This window comes from Prionailurus viverrinus, chromosome A2, assembly GCF_022837055.1.
Source record: "Prionailurus viverrinus isolate Anna chromosome A2, UM_Priviv_1.0, whole genome shotgun sequence".
Classification (NCBI taxonomy): Eukaryota; Metazoa; Chordata; class Mammalia; order Carnivora; family Felidae; genus Prionailurus; species Prionailurus viverrinus.
Window position 1 is genome coordinate 13,949,504 of NC_062562.1, and position 18,147 is coordinate 13,967,650.

At 47.0% G+C, this 18,147-nt stretch overlaps 1 protein-coding gene across 2 annotated transcripts in view; it reads right to left on the bottom strand.

The window, feature by feature from the left end:
* PBX4 (PBX homeobox 4) overlaps window positions 1-16,720 on the bottom strand; it is a 44,280-nt gene extending 27,560 nt beyond the window's left edge. The window contains exon 1 of one of the 2 annotated variants that reach the window (XM_047850695.1): window positions 16,568-16,720. Coding sequence is in view for 1 of the 2 variants with exons in the window: in XM_047850694.1 (XP_047706650.1) it covers window positions 15,757-15,908 (152 nt within the window). In the remaining variant the exon portion in view is untranslated. Of the gene's footprint in view, window positions 1-15,756; window positions 15,974-16,567 lie in introns of those variants that run through there. The other variant, XM_047850694.1, reaches the window with a different exon arrangement.
* Window positions 16,721-18,147: the final 1,427 nt, after the last annotated feature.

Genomic DNA, 18,147 nt, shown 5'->3' on the forward strand with positions numbered 1-18,147 from the left:
TTTATTTATTTATTTTTGAGAGAGAGAGAGCAGGGGAGGGCCAGAGAGAAGGGGAGAAAGAGAATCTCAAGCAGACTCTATGCTGTCAAGTGCAGGGCCTGATGCAGGGCTCAATCACGAACCATGAGCCAAAATCAAGAGTTGGACACTTAGGGGTGCCTGGGTGGCTCAGGCTTGGTTAAGCATCTGACTTCAGCTCAGGTCATGATCTCACAGTTCAAGGCCCATGTCAGGCTCCTGCTGTCAGCACAGAGCCCACTTTGGATCCTCTGTCCCCCTTTCTCTCTGCTCCCCCCACTCTCGCGTGTTCTCTCTCAAAAATAAACAAATGTTAAAAGAAAAAAAAAAAAAGAGCCGGACACTTAACCGACAGATCTACTCAGGCGCCGCAAGGAAATGCCAAAATTTTATAAAGTGGCTGCACCATTTTCCCTTCTCATCAGCAATTAAGATTCTAATTTCTCCGCAACCTCACCCAAACTCATTATTGTCTTTTTTACTATAGCCACACCAGTGGGTGTGAGGCAGTATCTCATTATATTTTTTTGGAATGTTTTGATTTATATTTCTCTAAAGACTAATGACATCGAGCATCTTTTCAGGTGTTCATCGGCCATTCTTTTTTGGGGAAATGTCTATTCGAATTCTTTGCTCATTCTTTAATCGGGTGATGTCTTTTTTATTGTTGAGTTGTAAGAGTTCTTTATATTTTCCGGATACTAGACTCTTAATATATGATTTGCAAGTTTTTTCTCGCATTCTGTAAGTTGTCTTTTTACTTTCTTGATAGTGTCGTTTGAAGCACAAAAGTTTTTCATTTAGTGAAATCCAATTTATCTATTCTTTTGTTGCTTGTGCTTTAGGCATATCTAAAAAACCGTTACTTAATTCAAGGTTATGAAGATTTATGCCTCTGTTTTCTTCTAAGAGTTTTACAGGGTTAGCTCTTACACTTAGGTATTTGATCCATTTCATTTTTGTATACGGTGTTAGGTAAGGGTTCAAATGCATTCCTATTTTTTTGTTTGTTTGTTTGTTTGTTTACTTTTGGGAGAGAGAGAGGAGCTGAGAGAGAGGGAGATAAAGAATCTGAAGCAGACTTGGAGCTGTCAGAGCAGACCCCAGTAGGGGGCTCAAACCCACAAACCATGAAATCACGGCCCGATCCGAAGTCAGATGCTTATGACTGACCCCATCAAATTAATTCTTTTCCATGTGCAGATCCACTTTTCCAGACCATTTGTTGAAGATACCATTCCTTCCCCACTCAACGGTCTTAGCACCCTTGTAGAAAATCAATTGGCCATATATATATATATATATATGGGTTTATTTCTGCATTTTCAACTCTATTCCATCGATCTATTGCCTATCTTCAAGTGAACTGCATTTTTAAAAGATCACCGCGGCTGCTCTGAGACCAGAATGGAAGGCAAGGGGTGGAATGCTAGTCTGAAGGCTACTACAGCTGGAATAGTCCAGATATACTGCTGGCTTAGTTTAGTTATGGTACTAGACATAAAATGCAGATAGATCTTGGGCTGCCTGGCTGGCTCAGTCAGTGAAGCATGCAACTCGATCTCGGCGTCCTGAGTTTGAGCCCCATGTTGGGCATGGAGACTACTTTAAAAAAAATAGGCAGGTCTCTGACTACAGCAATGAAATCAACAGGACCTCCTGATAAACTGGTGTGGGATTGGGGGAAAGAGGAGATTCAAGGATGACTACTACTAGTTTTTGCATGAAAGGAGACACCATTAACTGCCACAGGGGGGACTGGAAGACAGCAGGTTTAGGGAACAAGGGTCTGGAAAGCAGAGCTGTGCTTTGATTGGGTTACACTTGAGATTGCTAGGAGCTACCCAAGAGGAGGTATCAGATAGGCAGCCAGGCACATGGACATGGCCTCAAGGTTGGAGATAAGCAATATAAAGATGGGGAGTCCTGGGCATAGAGGTGGCAGTTTAAGCCACAAGATTTGAGGAAAGCATCATAAGGGGTAGAGAGAAAGGAGTCCATGCCCCAGACCCAGGCCCGTGGACTTCTAGAAGTCAAGCAGAGAAAAGCCTGCAGAAAAGACGGGGACCGAATTGCCAGTGAGGAGGAACCAAGAAAAACAGTTTCCAGGAGAAAAGAGCAATCTGTGAGAAATACTTCTTAGAGGCAAAGCAATAGAAGAATCCAGAAGAGACCTTGGATTTAGCCACAAGGAGGTCATCGATGACTCAGCAGAGGGAGAAGGTTGGGAGAGAATGGGTGGAGAAGAGGAAGTAGAAGCAGCAACCTCAAATAAAAGAGAGTAAAGAAACGCAGGAGGTGTTTAAAGAAAAGGTGTGCAGTATGTTTTGTTTTTCTTCTGTATTTTATGATGCTTTGACACCCTGGGGCCGGGAGAAACTGTCCCTCCCAGCACTAGCTAATTCCAGATACACCAAACAGCTTGCCTGAGAGCACGCCTTTCCTGCAAATCCAAATCCTAAGCCCATATGCGTAACCACCTTCTTTATCTACCTCTCAGCACCGGCCAACACTCCTCCTGCCCTAAATTTCCAGATGGCCAGCTAACAATTAGCGACCGCTGCTATCGCCCAGAGCCTGCCACAAGTATTTACACTGCCCAATCTTAAACTTGCTCAAACTCACCTGCCCTGGTTTGCCCATTCCTTCCCTTGGAAATCACACTAAAGATTCTGAGCCATGCTTTCCCTGCACTCCTTTCTCCGGACGGACTTGGGTGCTTCCCAGTATGGCCCTGCCTCCTCCCCTGGGGAACTGTAAGTAATAAACTTCTTTCGAAGTCATCTCTATGTCTGTCATCTTACCTTGACTAATTAAAACAAATCCCTGGGGCGCCTGGGTGGCTCAGTCAGTTGAGCGTCCGACTTGGGCTCAGGTCATGATCTCACGGTCTGTGAGTTCAAGCCCCGCGTCGGGCTCTGGGCTGACAGCTCGGAGCCCGGGGCCTGCTTTGGCTTCTGTGTCTCCCTCTCTCTCTCTGCCCCTCCCCTGCTCATGCTCCGTGTCTCTCTCTGTCTCATAAATGGATAAAACATTAAAAACAATAATAAAAAAATAAAACAAATCCCAGCTACAAATCAAGATGCGGGGGAGAGTCAAGGGACGTTTTTGGTTGTTGTTCTTTGTTGTTAAAGACAGGAGACACTTGCACATGCTTAGACACCAAACAGCCAGTCTAGAGGGAGAACGTGATAACACAAGAGAGTGAGCATAATTGTAATTGTAATGGTGTGTCCATGTGTCAAAACTTCTGCGAACTCTGAGGAAGAACCGTGCCATCTATTTTAACATTTGCTGTTATTGTGACTTTAAATCTCGTAATGCTATCATCTAAATACCCATTATTAAAAGACACTGCCAAGGCTGGATAATGTATGTGAAAATTGGTAACTTCATGACTGAAGTCAAATATGATGAACGCTACGAGGAAGGCCAGACATCTGCCACAGCTCCCTACATCGTCAGTCTACAGGAGCCTCCTTGTTTCTAGGTGCCTTCCAAATTCACCACGCACCCCCCCTCCCCGTGGGATGCCTTTCAAAAGGCTAGAGTTGGGGTGCAGGAATCAGGTCCCCGTCTCCGAACCTCAAATACGAAAATGTTTGTGGGGGTTGAGATTTGATCTTCTGCAAATCTAAACCCAAATATTAATCTTTCTTATGCAGTGCACGGTAACTGATCACACAGGATATTCAGCCTGGAATGTTTTCCTTCTATGGAAGCAGTAGTACCATTAATGAAATGGATTCCAGCTAGAGCTTGTTATCTTCTGTAAACGTAATTCTAAAAATGCGAGGAAAGAAAATGAAGTCAGCCGTTCTGCTTCCTAAAGGGAACTTCAGGAATGTTTATCCCCAGCTCAGTTTTCTGCTTAATAAAACATCGTATTGCAGATACAGGTATAAAGTAACTTAAAAAAATTTTTTTTTAATGTTTATTTTTGAGGGGGCGGGGCAGGGGCAGAGAAAGAGACACACAGAATCTGAAGCAGGCTCCAGGCTCTGAGGTGTACCCCCAACGTGGGGCTTGAACTCATGAACCACAAGATCACCACCTGAGCCAGTCAGACGGCTCAACTGACTGAGCCACCCAGGCAGGCACCCCTAAAGTACCTTATAATGCACACAAAGTCATTTCACAGGAGTTTTTGTGGTTTATTATGAAAAGTAAACAAATGTCTAAGCTTTGGGCATGATCTTGGCCTAGAGGTGATCAAGCAGCTGACAGCAAACCATCAATGACGATGTAAATAAAGTGGGGACAGTCCACCACATTCACAGCATTACCAAAGGGGATGAACTTATGTGATGGACATTCTGAAGGTGACTCCCAATGAGTATAATCCTCTTTCCTTGTTCGGGCAGAACCTGTGACTTGCAAAGTGGCAAAGATGATGAGACAGTCTTTCCCATGCTTATGTTACATTATCTACAGCTCCATCTAAGCGGACTAGACAGCATCACCTGTGGGCCCTGAAGCCAGCTGCCATGTGGTGAGAGCTGGTGGCAGGACTACAGGTAGCCCCGGCTGTCAGCTAGCAAGAGAACGGGAACCTCAGTCCCATAACTGCAAGGAACTGAATTCTGCCAACAATCCCACAAGATGGAAGAGAACCCTAAGCTCCACATAGGACCACAGCCCAGCCAGCATCTTGACTATAGCCTTGGGAGACCCTGAGCAGAGGTCCCAGCTCAGCCGTGCCCAGATTCCTGACCCCTGGAAACTGAGATTGCAAATGTTATGTTGTTTCAAACCGCTAGGCTCACTTTTAAAAAATTCTTTAAAAAAAACAGGGGAGGCACCTGGGTGGCTCAGTTGGTTAAGCATCTGACTTCAGCTCAGGTCATGATCTCACGGTTCGTGAGTTCAAGCCTCACATTGGGGTCTGTGCTGACAGCACAGAACCTGCTTGAGACTCTCTATCTCCCTCTCTCTCTCTCTCTCTCTGCTCCTCCCTGACTCACTTGCCTTCTCTCTCTCAAAATAAATAAATAAACTTCAAAAATTCTTTAAAAAATACCACTAGGGGGGTGCCTGGGTGGCTCAGTCAGTTAAGCATCTGACTTTGACTCAGGTCATGATCTCATGGTTTGTGGGATCAAGCCCTGCATCAGGCTCTGTGCTGACAGCCTGGACCCTGCTTCAGATTCTGTGCCTCCCTCTCTCTCTGCCCTTCCCCCACCCTCTCTCTCTCTCTCTCTCTCTCTCTCAAAAAAAAAATGAACAAATGTTAAAAAAATAAGTAAAGATACTTTTGAGGCTCTTTCTAAACTAAATTAAAACAAAGCAACACTGTGAATATCCTTTTAAAACCAATGCTAAGAAATCTATAGCAAAACTGAGTCATATAAGAATCACTCCAGAAAATGAAAGCACAGAGGTTTATCCTCCCTAACCTCATTTATTCAATATTTATAGGACTTTTACTTTGGAACAACTATGTGCTGGTCACTATATCAGGAGAAAGGAACATGGAAATGAAAAGAACATAAGCCACATTCTGGCTTCTACTACCAGTATATTATAGCTCCTAATTTTAGCTGGAACTTACTTTTACTCTTCCAAATTATGGAACAATCTACTTTCCTTAACAAGGTATCATTTTAAATTACCAGGGAATTTAAAGATCTACTGAGATTTAAAGATATACTGAGATATATTCTTCTTCATAGAACAGGATACTTCTTGAAAAATCTTCCCTGAGAGCAATAATGATTCTAATGCCTTAACCAAAGATGGAATCGGATCTCCTTAATTATTCTCCTTTCTAGAAAGATTTGTTCAGCGCTGACAAAAACAGTCAACAATATTATGTACCTCCCAGAGACAGACCTAGGTACAGAACAAAAATTAGAAGACATGATGGGGTACATGGGTGGCTCAGTTGGTTCAGCATCCAACTTCAGCTCAAGTCATGATCTCATAGTTCGTGAGTTCGAGCCCCACGTAGGGCTCTGTGCTGACAGCTCAGAGCCTGAAGCCCGCTTCGGATTCTGTGTCTTCCTCTCTCTCTGTCACTCTCCCGCTCACATGCTCTCTCTCTCAAAAATAAATAAACATTAAAATTTTTTTTTTTAATTAGAAGACATGAATTCTTAAGTAATAGAACTTCGATGGAAAGCCTAGAAATTCACAGAGGGTCCCAAGTTCCAGGAAGGAACAGCAGCCCAGGACTCAGAGGCCAGTATTTCAAAATAAGGTTCTCTGTAACAGTGAAATTGGGAAAAATCAATCCATTAACAGAAGCCATCAACCACTGGTAAAGGTCACTCTAAAAGCAAACACAAAAGCAAAAAACCAAAAATGGTTAGATGAGTCGGGGTTGAGATTATATATGGATATCCAAGGTCAACCATGGAAATTATTACAGTAATTTAGCAAATGAAACCTTGGATCAGGAGCTAGTTTGGGCACTAAAAAAAAAGGGGGGGGGAATTCTTTCACATGACACAAGAAAACAATCTGCAGAACTTGAATAAAGGAATGACCTTTAAAATGAATAAATTTAAGTCTGTGAAAAGCTCATTATAATGTCCTTATTTCTTTTTTTTTTTTAATTTTTTTTCAACGTTTATTTATTTTTGGGACAGAGAGAGACAGAGCATGAACCGGGGAGGGTCAGAGAGAGAGGGAGACACAGAATCGGAAACAGGCTCCAGGCTCCGAGCCATCAGCCCAGAGCCCGACGCGGGGCTCGAACTCACGGACCGCGAGATCGTGACCTGGCTGAAGTCGGACGCTTAACCGACTGCGCCACCCAGGTGCCCCCTATAATGTCCTTATTTCTTAATTTGTCCCTGGACTGGTTACAGTCAACACTACTGCTAAATTTCTTACTCAAAACCACAACATCTGGTCTCTCCCCTGCTCAAAAAGGTGGTGTGACTTCTCACTGCCTGCTTTAATCAATTCTAGCCCCTTAGCAAGGCATTCAAGGCTCTTCACCAGCTTCTCTTTGACCCTCTCCCTCCTCTGTACTTGGGGAAGTCCTACTCCTCTTTTATGTGCAAGACTCTGATGGGTGGCCTGTCCCATCCTGGATTCCTTACTCCTCCCCTGCTCCATTCCCTTTATTTATTTTTTTAAAATTTTAACCTTTATTTATTTTTGAGGGGGAGAGAGAGACAGAGAGACAGAGAGACAGAGAGAGAGAGAAGGAGAGAGAGAGAGAGGGAGAACATGAGTGGGGGAGAGGCAGAGAGAGAGGGAGACACAGAATCTCAAGTAGGCTCCAGGCTCTGAGGTGTCAGCCCAGAGCCCGACGCAGGGCTTGAACTCATGAACCATGAGATCATGACCCCAGCCAAAATTAGACGCTTAACCAACTGATCCACCCAGGTGCCCCTGTGAAACTTTTCTAAAATATTCTGCATGTTGCTTTACTTAATAAAACCACTTCAAAAGGGATTTTGCTGTGACCTTAGATTTTAGATAGCTTTTAGGAAATTGTTTTAAAACCAACAAAATTCAACTCTTAGGGAAAGTACTCCAAAGACAGCAAGACTTTCCTTTGGCACTAGACCAAGCCAAGCTAAGCGTGTTAATCCTAAGAGCAAAGCTAAAACCTACAAGCAGGCTAAGAAGAGAGTGCTGTCACTAAGTGGGTGGGATCTAATGAACCTTCTTAAGATTGATGAAAAGAAAAACTTCAACTCTGAAATTCTATTTCCCAGGTTTGGACAAGTAGATCCCATCTGGCTAATACTATCTAGCTTTGGGAAATTCCAAACCATAAATTCCTCCTCTGACTCCCCACATGCTTTGAACAGGCATGCTGAAAACCAAATGCTCACTGACATGCATTCCAGAACTAGAATACTAAATACAGGGACATAGATCTTTAGAAAAGGGGCACACCATTCAGTTGACAGTTTATGCTTTGCCACTTGTGTAAGTTCTAAAGATAGTCAAAATTAGATCTTTTTTTTTTTAACATTTTTTTTGTTTATTTTTGAGACAGAAACAGAGCATGAGTGGGGGAGGGGCAGAGAGAGAGGGAGACACAGAATTGGAAGCAGGCTCCAGGCTCTGAGCCATCAGCCCAGAGCCGGACGCGGGGCTTGAACCCACGGACCGCGAGGTCGTGACCTGAGCTGAAGTTGGACACCTAACCAACTGAGCCACCGAGGCGCCCCATAGATCATCTCTTTTTATTTAACAACTAAAATTTAGTCCATATTATAGGCAATGTCAATCTGCAGAAATACTGGAGGAATTAAGAAAGTCGTACAAATTTCTACTAGTAGAAAATATCTAGCATGTCGTATATGTAAAAGTCAAATTAAAAAATTCAGGGCACCTGGATGGCTTAGTTGGTTAAGCACCTGACTTTGGTTCAGGTCATGATCTCATGGTTTGTGGGTTTGAGCCCTGTGTCAGGCTTCCTGCTGACAGCTCAGAGCCTGGAGCCCACTTCAGATTCTGTGTCTCCCTCTCTTTCTGCCTCTCCCCGACTGGCCCTGTCTCTGTCTCTGTCTCTCCCTCTCTTTCTGCCCCTCCCCCACTTGCCTTCTGTCTCAAAAAATAAATAAATATTAAAAAAAAAAAAAAGATGGGGCGCCTGGTGGCTCAGTCAGTAAGCATATGACTTCAGCTCAGGTCACAATCTCATGGTTAGTGAGTTCGAGCCCCGTATGGAGTTCTGTGCTGATAGATCATAGCCTGGAGCCTGCTTCAGATTCTGTGTCTCCCTCTCTCTCTGCCCTTCCTCCGATGGCGCGCTGTCTCTGTCTCTCTGTCTCTCTTTCTCAAAAATAAATAAACATTAAAAACATAAAAACTAAATAAAAGAAAAAATTCAGAGAGGGGTGCCTGGGTGGCTCAGTCGGTTAAACGTCCAACTTCGGCTCAGGTCTTGATCTCATGGTTTGTGAGTTTGAGCCTCACATTGGGCTCTGTGCTGACAGCAGAGTCTGCTAGGGATCCTCTGTCCCCCATCTCTCTCCGCCCCTCCCCCACCCATTCTCTCTGTCTCAAAATAAACTTTAAAAAAGAAAAAATTCAGAGAAATCTCTTCCTAAGAAAAATTGTGAAGGTCTTTAATTGGAGTAGTACCTGTTATGTTGCCTAAAAGCCAACTTCTAAGTGTGATCTTTATAGTTTCAAATACATCACCCCATATACCAAATTGCCTGCTTCTAAACAAATACAACAGTGACCATTCTCCATCATATCTTTATTCACTATATATAAAGGGTTTTTGCCCTAAGAACCTATTCCCATCCCCCAGCAGTCACTTGCTATTACACTCAAGTTCTATAAACACAAATCTGGGCTGTGGTTTTTTGTTTTTAATTTTTTTAATGTTTATTTTTGAGAGACAGAGAGTGAGCAGGAGAGGGACAGAGAGGGAGAGAGGGGGACACAGGATCTGAAGCAGGCTCCAAGACCTGAGCTGTTAGCACAGAGCCCAATCAGGGCTCAAACTCACAAACCGTGAGATCGTGACCTGAACCGAAGTTGGACACTTAACCAACTGAACCACCCAGACGCCCCTGGGCTGTGGTTTTATAGACACTATAAAGGAAATACAGAAACAACCCTGGAACTTCCACAACCTGATTTCCTTAGGTTGAAATGTAAACAGACCCTGAAACAACAGGGTGTTATGGCCCCAAGCCAAGATTTTCATTAAGAAGAAAAAAAAAATCAACTATTTCCTGAATTTTATTTGTTCACTTTGAATGTTCTTTCCATATTAAGTAGGCAAAACAATGCTAATATGTGACCCTTGTGATTAACTTAAAATCCATTATGCCCACCAACACAACTTAAGCTCCAAAATAAATTCATTTGTCAGATTAACCAACTATTATGTAAACTGATTCATGAAAATAGGAATAAATGGGACACTATTATCTCCACTCTTGAGAGCCCGACCTCTCCAAGTGTGCTTTGGGATCCAATGCACTGGCACCCTTGGGAGCTTGTTAGAAATGTGGACTCTTGGGCTCCATTGGGACCTGTTACATTAGAACTTCCACTACAATAAGATTCCCACAGAAATTTTCTCCATGTCCAGCCTGGGAAGAACTGCTCTAAAGCACCACTATTCAGTATTTTCTGCAATTTTGGAAATGTTTTCTATCTGTCCTAATATGGTAGCCACTCATTACATGTAGCTATTGAGCACTTGAAATGTAGCTAGTGCGACTGAGAGACTGTTTAATTTTATTTAATTTTAATTCATTTTAATATAAAAAGACACATAGGGGGCGCCTGGGTGGCTCAGTCGGTTGAGCGTCTGAGCATCCGACTTTGACTCAGGTCATGATCTCACGGTTTGTGGGGTCGAGCCCCGCGTAGGGCTCTGGGCTGACAGCTCAGAGCCTGGAGCCTGCTTCAGATTCTGTGTCTGTCTCTTTCTCTCTCTCTCTGCCCCTCGCCTGCTTGCACTCTGTCCCCGTCTCGCTCTCTCAAAAATAAATAAACATTAAAAAAAAGTTTTTTAATAAAAAATAAAAATAAAAGACACATAGTGAGCGACTACCACATTGACTGGTACAGCTATCTGGGGAGTCAGTGTGTACCTACAAGCAAAGGGTCAAGAAGTGACCACTGCAGCCAAACCCGCCAATCCAGCAACACATAACACAATTCACGCAGAACGACTTGAAGGCCAGTCCTCTTCAGCTGCCTCCCCCAGAACATCAGGTATGGAGCATGAATTTCCAGTAACATTTTTTTTTTTAATTTACTTTGAGAGAGAGAGAGAGAGAGAGCACAAGTGGGGGAGGAACAAGAGAGAGAGAGAGAGAGAGAGAGAGAGAGAGAGAGAGAGAGAGAGAGAGAGAATCCCAAGCAGGTTCTGCACTGTCAGCACAGAGCCTGATGCGGGGCTCGAACCCATGAACTGTGAGATCATGACCTGAGCTGAAATCAAGAGTTGGATGCTTAACTGTCTGAGCCACCCAGGTGCTCCTGGAGAATGAATCTCCAGATGACACTGTGACCATTCTGCTTCCTTTCTCCATCAGGTTTCCAAAATTAGCCCCTCAGCTCTAGAGTTTTCATACTAATTTCTTAGAAATCTCACTACCAGATAAAAAAGGAGTCGATCAGCCTTTGATAAGAGGCAGCTTCCTGGCTCTGAGTCCTGAGGATCCCCGAGGGTATGGTACCTGAACAAACCGGTGGGGGTGGGGAGTGGGAGAGGGCCCAGAGCTTGCAACAGATTTTTATGACTCAAACACTGGGTAAAGACCCTGGGAGGAGGGAAGAATTTTGGAGCCTGACAGTCTTGACAAAAGAGCCCTCATAATAACCCTCATAAACCCCTCATAAAGGTAGTCATAGAAGCAAATGAAATAGCCTATGTAGAAACTGTAAAATGTTGTAAAATTTATTATTATAAAAAAACAAGGCTATGCATGATAGAGCAAAATAGTCAGAGTGCCTGGGTGGCTCAGTAGGTTAAGTGTCTGACTCAATTTCCGCTCAGGTCATGATCCCACAGTTTGTGGGAGAGAGCCTCATTTCGGGCTCCGTGCTGACAGTGCAGAGTCTGCTTGGGATTCTCTCTCTCTCCCTGCTCATGCTCTCTTTCTCAAAATAAATAAATAAACTTAAAAAAAAAAAAGACAAAATACTCAGACAAACCTTGGCAAGTGAGATAAAATTTTCTACCTTACTGGTTTCATACAAAAAAAGGGGCACCTGGCTGGCTCAGTCGGTACAGCATGTGATTCTTGATCTCAGAGTTGTGAGTTCAAGTCCCATGGTGGGTATAGAGATTACTTAAAATCTTAAGGGGCACCTGGGTGGCTCAGTCACTTAAGTGTCCAACTTCGGCTCGGGTCATGATCTCACAACTCGTGACTTCAAGCCCCGCGTTGGGCTCTGTGCTGACAGCTCAGTCTGCTAGGGATCCTGCTTTGGATTCCGTGTCTCCCTCTCTCTCTCTGCCCCTCCCCTGTTCACGCTCTGTCTCTCTCAAAGATGAATAAACTTAAAAAATTTTTTTAAATAAAAACAAAATCTTAACAAGAAAGAAAGAAAGAAAGGAGGACATCATCAGCAAACAGTTCCAAATCAGAAAATGCAGAACTGCCCCTTCTCGAGGAAGAGCTTAGAATATAGCTGAAGGTCAGAAGATCATTCAAGAAGACTGGTTATCCCTCACGTAGTAGAAAGTACCCAGTTGACTCAGGCTGAATCTAAACGAAGACAGTATATTCCAAAGTCCCCACACTCCACTATCCGTGTAGCCCAGAGGAAGAACAATACACAGTTCACTATTCTAAGACTATTCAGCTACAATGACACAATGAACAACGCACAAGCACTTGCAGCTGCCTTTGAATAATGAAGGTTTAAGGAGAGTAGGTGTGCTTTCCCTCTTTAAACACACCTGTGGGGCACCTGCGTGGCTCAGTCGATTAAGCATCTGATTTCAGCTTAGGTCACGATCTCACGGCTCGTGGGTTCGAGCCCCACATTGGGCTCTGGGCTGACAGCTCGGAGCCTGGAGCCTGCTTCGGATTCTGTGTCTCCCTCTCTCTTTGCCCCTCCCCTGCTCACACTCTGTCGCTCTCAAAAATGAATAAATGTTAAAAAAAAAAAATTAAAACAAAAACAAAACACATTTGTGGTGACCAAATAGTTTGAAAGGGCCGCACATCTGAGATGAAAAATTCTTTCTTGCTAGACAGTTGAGCTAAACTGACTCCAGGGCCTATGAAGGGGTCAGCAGGGGTACTGAGAGAGGGTCAGAAAGACTTGCAAAAGCCTCACCCAGTTGCCTGATCAGGACAGACAAGATGTGTTTCCCCTTTTGAGTTGGTCATCTACCAGGCCGCAGAGTTTACTATGAGGAAAAGACCCACCCAAGTTGTTTGCTCCAGAGTAGAATTAATGGTGCACTTGCGGACTGAAGACTGTGTCTGGAGTTGAGTGACTTTTAAATGACTTGGGTGAGTTCAGGTAAAGGCTACATCCAAAGAAATGGGGGCAGATCTGAAGCTACCAAGTCTCAAAAGAAAAGCCCCAGGGGACTTTTTACCTCAAAAAGAAACCTGGAACCACTTATGCAACAATCAAGTTGTCATGCATGTATAATGCTTCACTATTCAATTTGCTAGTTTTAAAAGAAAAAAAAAAAAAGCTGCCTTCAAGATTAGCAAGGAATGGGGTGCCTGGGTGGCTCAGTCAGTAAAGCATCTGACTTCAGCTCAGGTCATAATCTCCCAGTTCATGGCTTCAAGCCCCGCGTCCGGCTCTGTGCTGACCGCTCAGAGCCTGGAGCCTCCTTCAGATTCTGTGTCTCCCTCTCTTTCTCTGCTCCTCCCCGACTCACGTCTGTCTGTCTGTCTCTCTCTCAAAAACAAATCTATAAATTTAAAAAGCATTTAAAAATTAAAAAAAAAAAAAAGGATACCAAGGAAGAGGGGTGCCTGGGTCACTCAGTTGGTTCAGTGTCAGACTCTTGGTTTGGGTTCAGGTCATGACCTCATGGTTTCATGAGTGCTGAGAGTGCAGAGCCTGCTTGGGATTCTGTCTCCCTCTCTCTCTGCCCCTCTCTCGCTTGCACTCTCTCTCAAAATAAATAAACTTAAAAGAAAAAAAAAAGAATAGCAAGGAAGAGGCGGCTGATTGCACGCCATTCTAAAGCCTATCTAGGGGAAGTCTGGATTGCTATAAGAAAAAAAAACAACAACAAAAAAACCCAGCAGCCATGGGGCTGTGATAGGGTGACAGATGCTTGAGGAAGGCCACACCTGAGCAGAGTTCACTCCTTAAGCAGCTCCCTACCTAGAAGAGAAGGAACTCAGGGAGCTCCACAAACACCCAAAGCACTGCCTCTGTGGTTCCTTGGGTGTGAAGAGCCCATTTCCCCCTCCTGAGCTTTCCAGAATCTTAAGTGCCACAAACTTTACTATATGCTCATTGTGCACAGTCCTGGGAATACACAGGAAAATATGACAAAGCCTCTGCCCTCAGACTAGCCTAGCAGACAGGGGATCACACAAGGGCACCCTCTCCTGGCCCAGCTTTTTTCCAGGTGTCGGGGATCACCTCTATTCAGTGCACACCCATTACGACAACGATTTATAATTAGTCTCCCACACCCCCTACTTCTCAATGAGCTCTGATGGGGCAGAGAAGGTCTTAGCCATCTTGGTTTCGCCAGCACCTAGCACAATGCCCCCCAAAGTAGAATGAACATAGGGAGATGGGGGAGAACACTCTTTTTTTTTTTTTTTTAATTTTTTTTTTTCAACGTTTATTTATTTTTGGGACAGAGAGAGACAGAGCATGAACGGGGGAGGGGCAGAGAGAGAGGGAGACACAGAATCGGAAACAGGCTCCAGGCTCTGAGCCATCAGCCCAGAGCCCGACGCGGGGCTCGAACTCACGGAGAGAACACTCTTAACTTTCCAGATAGAGGCTGTGAACCTGCAGAGCGTGGACGATCCACAAGAAGCAAAGGAGACAAAGTCTGACGAACAATACATGCCGTATCCACCTTTTCTTCGCCTCCTCCTTCCCGTGGCTGCTGTTCACTTGGCTTTGGCATAACCCCTCCTCACTACGCGGCTCTACTGACTGTATACACAGTCCATACCACCAGACCCTGGCCCCATCCTCAGGGACCACCCTTCACCCCAAAGAATAGGCCCCATTCAACGAGGCCTCATCCTCCAAAAGGATTCAGTCCTTTCCTATTTTCTAATAACTCGAGAAGGCCCCAAACACAACGGGCTGCCTTGTGAAGCAGATGCTACCACTCCTCACTGGCTGACAAGCGGTGGGTGGAGGGAAGTAGGGCAGGTGGTCTTAAACCCGCTGTGATTTTTCCCACTGCAACTGAAAGAAAATCCAAACTCCTTCCTGAGACGTGTAGGCCGCGTGCGATCTGGTTCCAACCTCTCTCCGAACTGAACCCAGGACTTTCAGTCTCTGGCTGCGTTTTCTTCCAGCTCTTTCTCACCTTGAGCCCTCTGAAAGTGTTGTGTCCTCTACACTTGACTTTGCACAGGATGCCGTCCCTTTTCTTAAGACCTCCTCTCACAAGGTGGACTTAGTTTTTGCTACTCACTTTCTCTTCCTCAAACTATGAGCTTGAGAGCTAGGGCTACGTCAGCACCCAGCTGGGTGTCCCACACATAGTTAAGTGTCTAATAAAACTTTGCTGATTTAATAAAACGGGGGACCGCCATCCCTCCACCCGGCTCCCCCACCATCCTTTTTTTCCGGGTGGTTCCCGCACCAAGTCACCCCCATCACTTGCAACCTGAGTCCCACTGCCCACAACCCACTCTCCGTTATCTGCCTTCACAACTTCCCACCTCGTAAACGCCACTAATGCATCCATTTAGTTGTCCATCTCTCCCCCCAGCTCCCCTCTTAACCCTTTACATTCCATAAACCCCCAAACTGCTTTTCACCATATACCTCCCCATCCACAGACTCCCCTTAAACCCATCCCTCTCGCCCCAGGACAAGCTTCTAAAACCCATCACCTGCTGCTTAACCCCGTAAGCCTTTCAGTCCGTCGCATTTTAACCTCATAAATCCCTTCGGCCTCAGAACCCCCCCCCCCCCCCGGCCCGCTTTCAGTCCTCCCTGAGCCCCCACATCTCCCCTCCCAGCTCCCCGCCCAGAGATGCACCCCAAGCTCTCACTGTGCACCGTCCTCACTCCTCAGGCCCCCTGTCAACTTGGCCCTGGCCCCGCGGCCCGCCCCCTTCACTCCCGCGACTTTGGGCGGCCCAGGCCCCCGTCGAGCCCGCGCAGCACCTGGCCTGCGCCTCCTCCAGGCTCTGGTCGGTGATGGCCATGATCTGCTGCAGGACCTCGCCTGTGTCGGGGCCTGGTGGGGGCCCGGGCGGCGGGCGGCGCAGGGCCGGGAGAGGCGGCGCGGGGCGCTGCGGGCGCGGCGGGGAGTCCATGGGCGGCGGGACCGGGGAGGCGCCGAGGAGGAGCGGGCCCGCTCACAAAAGCGCCGCAGCCAACCGCCGCCACCCGCGCGCACCGGGCGCGCGCGCCCAAGCCCCACCCCTCGCCGCCGCCGCCAGCCAACCGCCGCCAGCCAGGCCGCCGCGCACCGCCCACAGACACGCCCCTAACTGCCCCTTGCAACGGCCCGGGACTCGGTGGGGAGTTGCCGAGGCAACGGCTCTTCCCATCCTCACTCTCCTCCTGGCCGAGGAAGGGCGACCACTGCTTCGCTCTGCCGCAGAGGCTCCCCGCCCCGCCATGTCCACCTCCCTCACCTGCTCAGAACGACTCCTGCTTAGAGACCTTAATCTTTCTTGGGGCCCCTCATGTCTCCTCAGAGCCCCCGCACCTCCCTCAGAGAGCTCCAGCATTTTTCCTCAAGAGACCCTCAAGTCTCCTCAGAGACCATCCCCGCTACCTCCTCACGCCCTGTACTCCCCGCCAGAGCCCCCACTCCTCCTCAGAGCCCCCACTCCTCAACGGTCCCCACCCTTCCTCAGTGGCCCCCGTGTCCCAGACACCCCCGCCCTCCTCAGAGTACCCCACTCTTCAGGCCACCCCTTCCTTTCTCAGAAATCCCTATGATTCTCAGATCCTCGCCAACACTCACCATTCATCTCCAGAAGCCCTAACACCCAGTCCCCTAATGGTCCCCTCAGTCTCGGCCCCGTCAGATGGGCACTAGGGCTCCTGGCCTCCCGGCGCTTCCCTCTAGAGCTTTCCACGCGGGGTGCAATAGTGTGTGGTGATGGTGGCTGGAGGGTTTTTTTGTTGTTGCTGTTTGTTTGTTGTTTTTTTTAAATTTTTTTTCAACGTTTATTTTTATTTTTGGGACAGAGAGAGACAGAGCATGAACGGGGGAGGGGCAGAGAGAGAGGGAGACACAGAATCGGAAGCAGGCTCCAGGCTCCGAGCCATCAGCCCAGAGCCCGACGCGGGGCTCGAACTCCCGGACCGCGAGATCGTGACCTGGCTGAAGTCGGACGCTTAACCGACTGCGCCACCCAGGCGCCCCTGGCTGGAGGGTTTGAAGTGAGTGATTTTCTCGGCTGCAGAAATCAATTCTCTTTTCAAGGTCTGGCTGACGAGTGATCGCCCGTTGATTCACTCTCTCCGTCTACTCCGGTCTGGGCCTTCAAAACCCTAGCACGCGGTCACTGAGCTACTACTGAAGGGTGCTTCCTGAGGGTCTGCTCTGAGGTGTACCCACCCCAAGTAAGAGTGGATGTCCACAGGTCTTTTGTTTCAAACCACCAGACCTCACAGCTGAGTCAGAGAAGGCTCATCGTGTGAGAGAAAAGGAACAGACTGGACACGAATCACTTCTCCAAAGTCACAGGACCTGCTGGAGCCCGTTTTCTCTGAGGACAGAGTCGAGACGCAGGCTCCTCAAGGGTCCTCAGTCCCTCTGGAAACCCTTCAGGCCAAGGCCCATGTTCTCATTGCCGCTGGAGAGGAAACACAGTCACCCTATCTGGTGTGACTGGATTGGAGGACCCCAAAGAGGACGGCAGGGAATGGAAATGAGTGATGCGGGATGTGAAGAACCCCTCTGGAAGCTCCCCGAGTAAGGAAACCTGCCACTTGGCCCCAGTAAGAGGAAGTACTAGAAGCTGTGGCGACCAGGACTGTTGTCAGGGCAACAGCTGTTGCCCCGTACAAAAGTTCAGCAGCCCTGTGCATGAAACCTCAAAGTTGTTTGTAATTTCAGTGTCTTTCAGAGAACAGTGGGGGCGGAGGGTTGAAAGCTTTAGGGACCAAAACTTGCATGGCGGAGACACCTACAGAAGAGGGGAAAATCGATGGGACCAGAGGAGTGTGGGTTAGAGCCCGGAGGATACTAGTGCGCGAGCGGCCAGCTCAGAGCAAGTGAAACTTAAAACTGCCTTTGGGAGGCCATTTGGGGTCCCCACCCCATACGAAGTGGCTTTGGCACCTAAAGTGACATGTCTGTCCAATGGGCCTGGAGTCCCGCAGAGGCAAGGGCGGCCTTTCATGGGCCTGTGCCCAGGCATATGGTGGGGAGGGTCATCATCTCTGGAGATTTCAGGCCTCAGGCCCTAGAAGACATGCTGCCCACCTCGGATCCTGAAGTATCCAGCATCCCGGTTCATTCTTGCCGCCCCACAGAGCTGTCTTAGGGCAGGGGGAGTTTTCCCAAAGGGAAACCCAGCCCCATTCAGCAAAGAA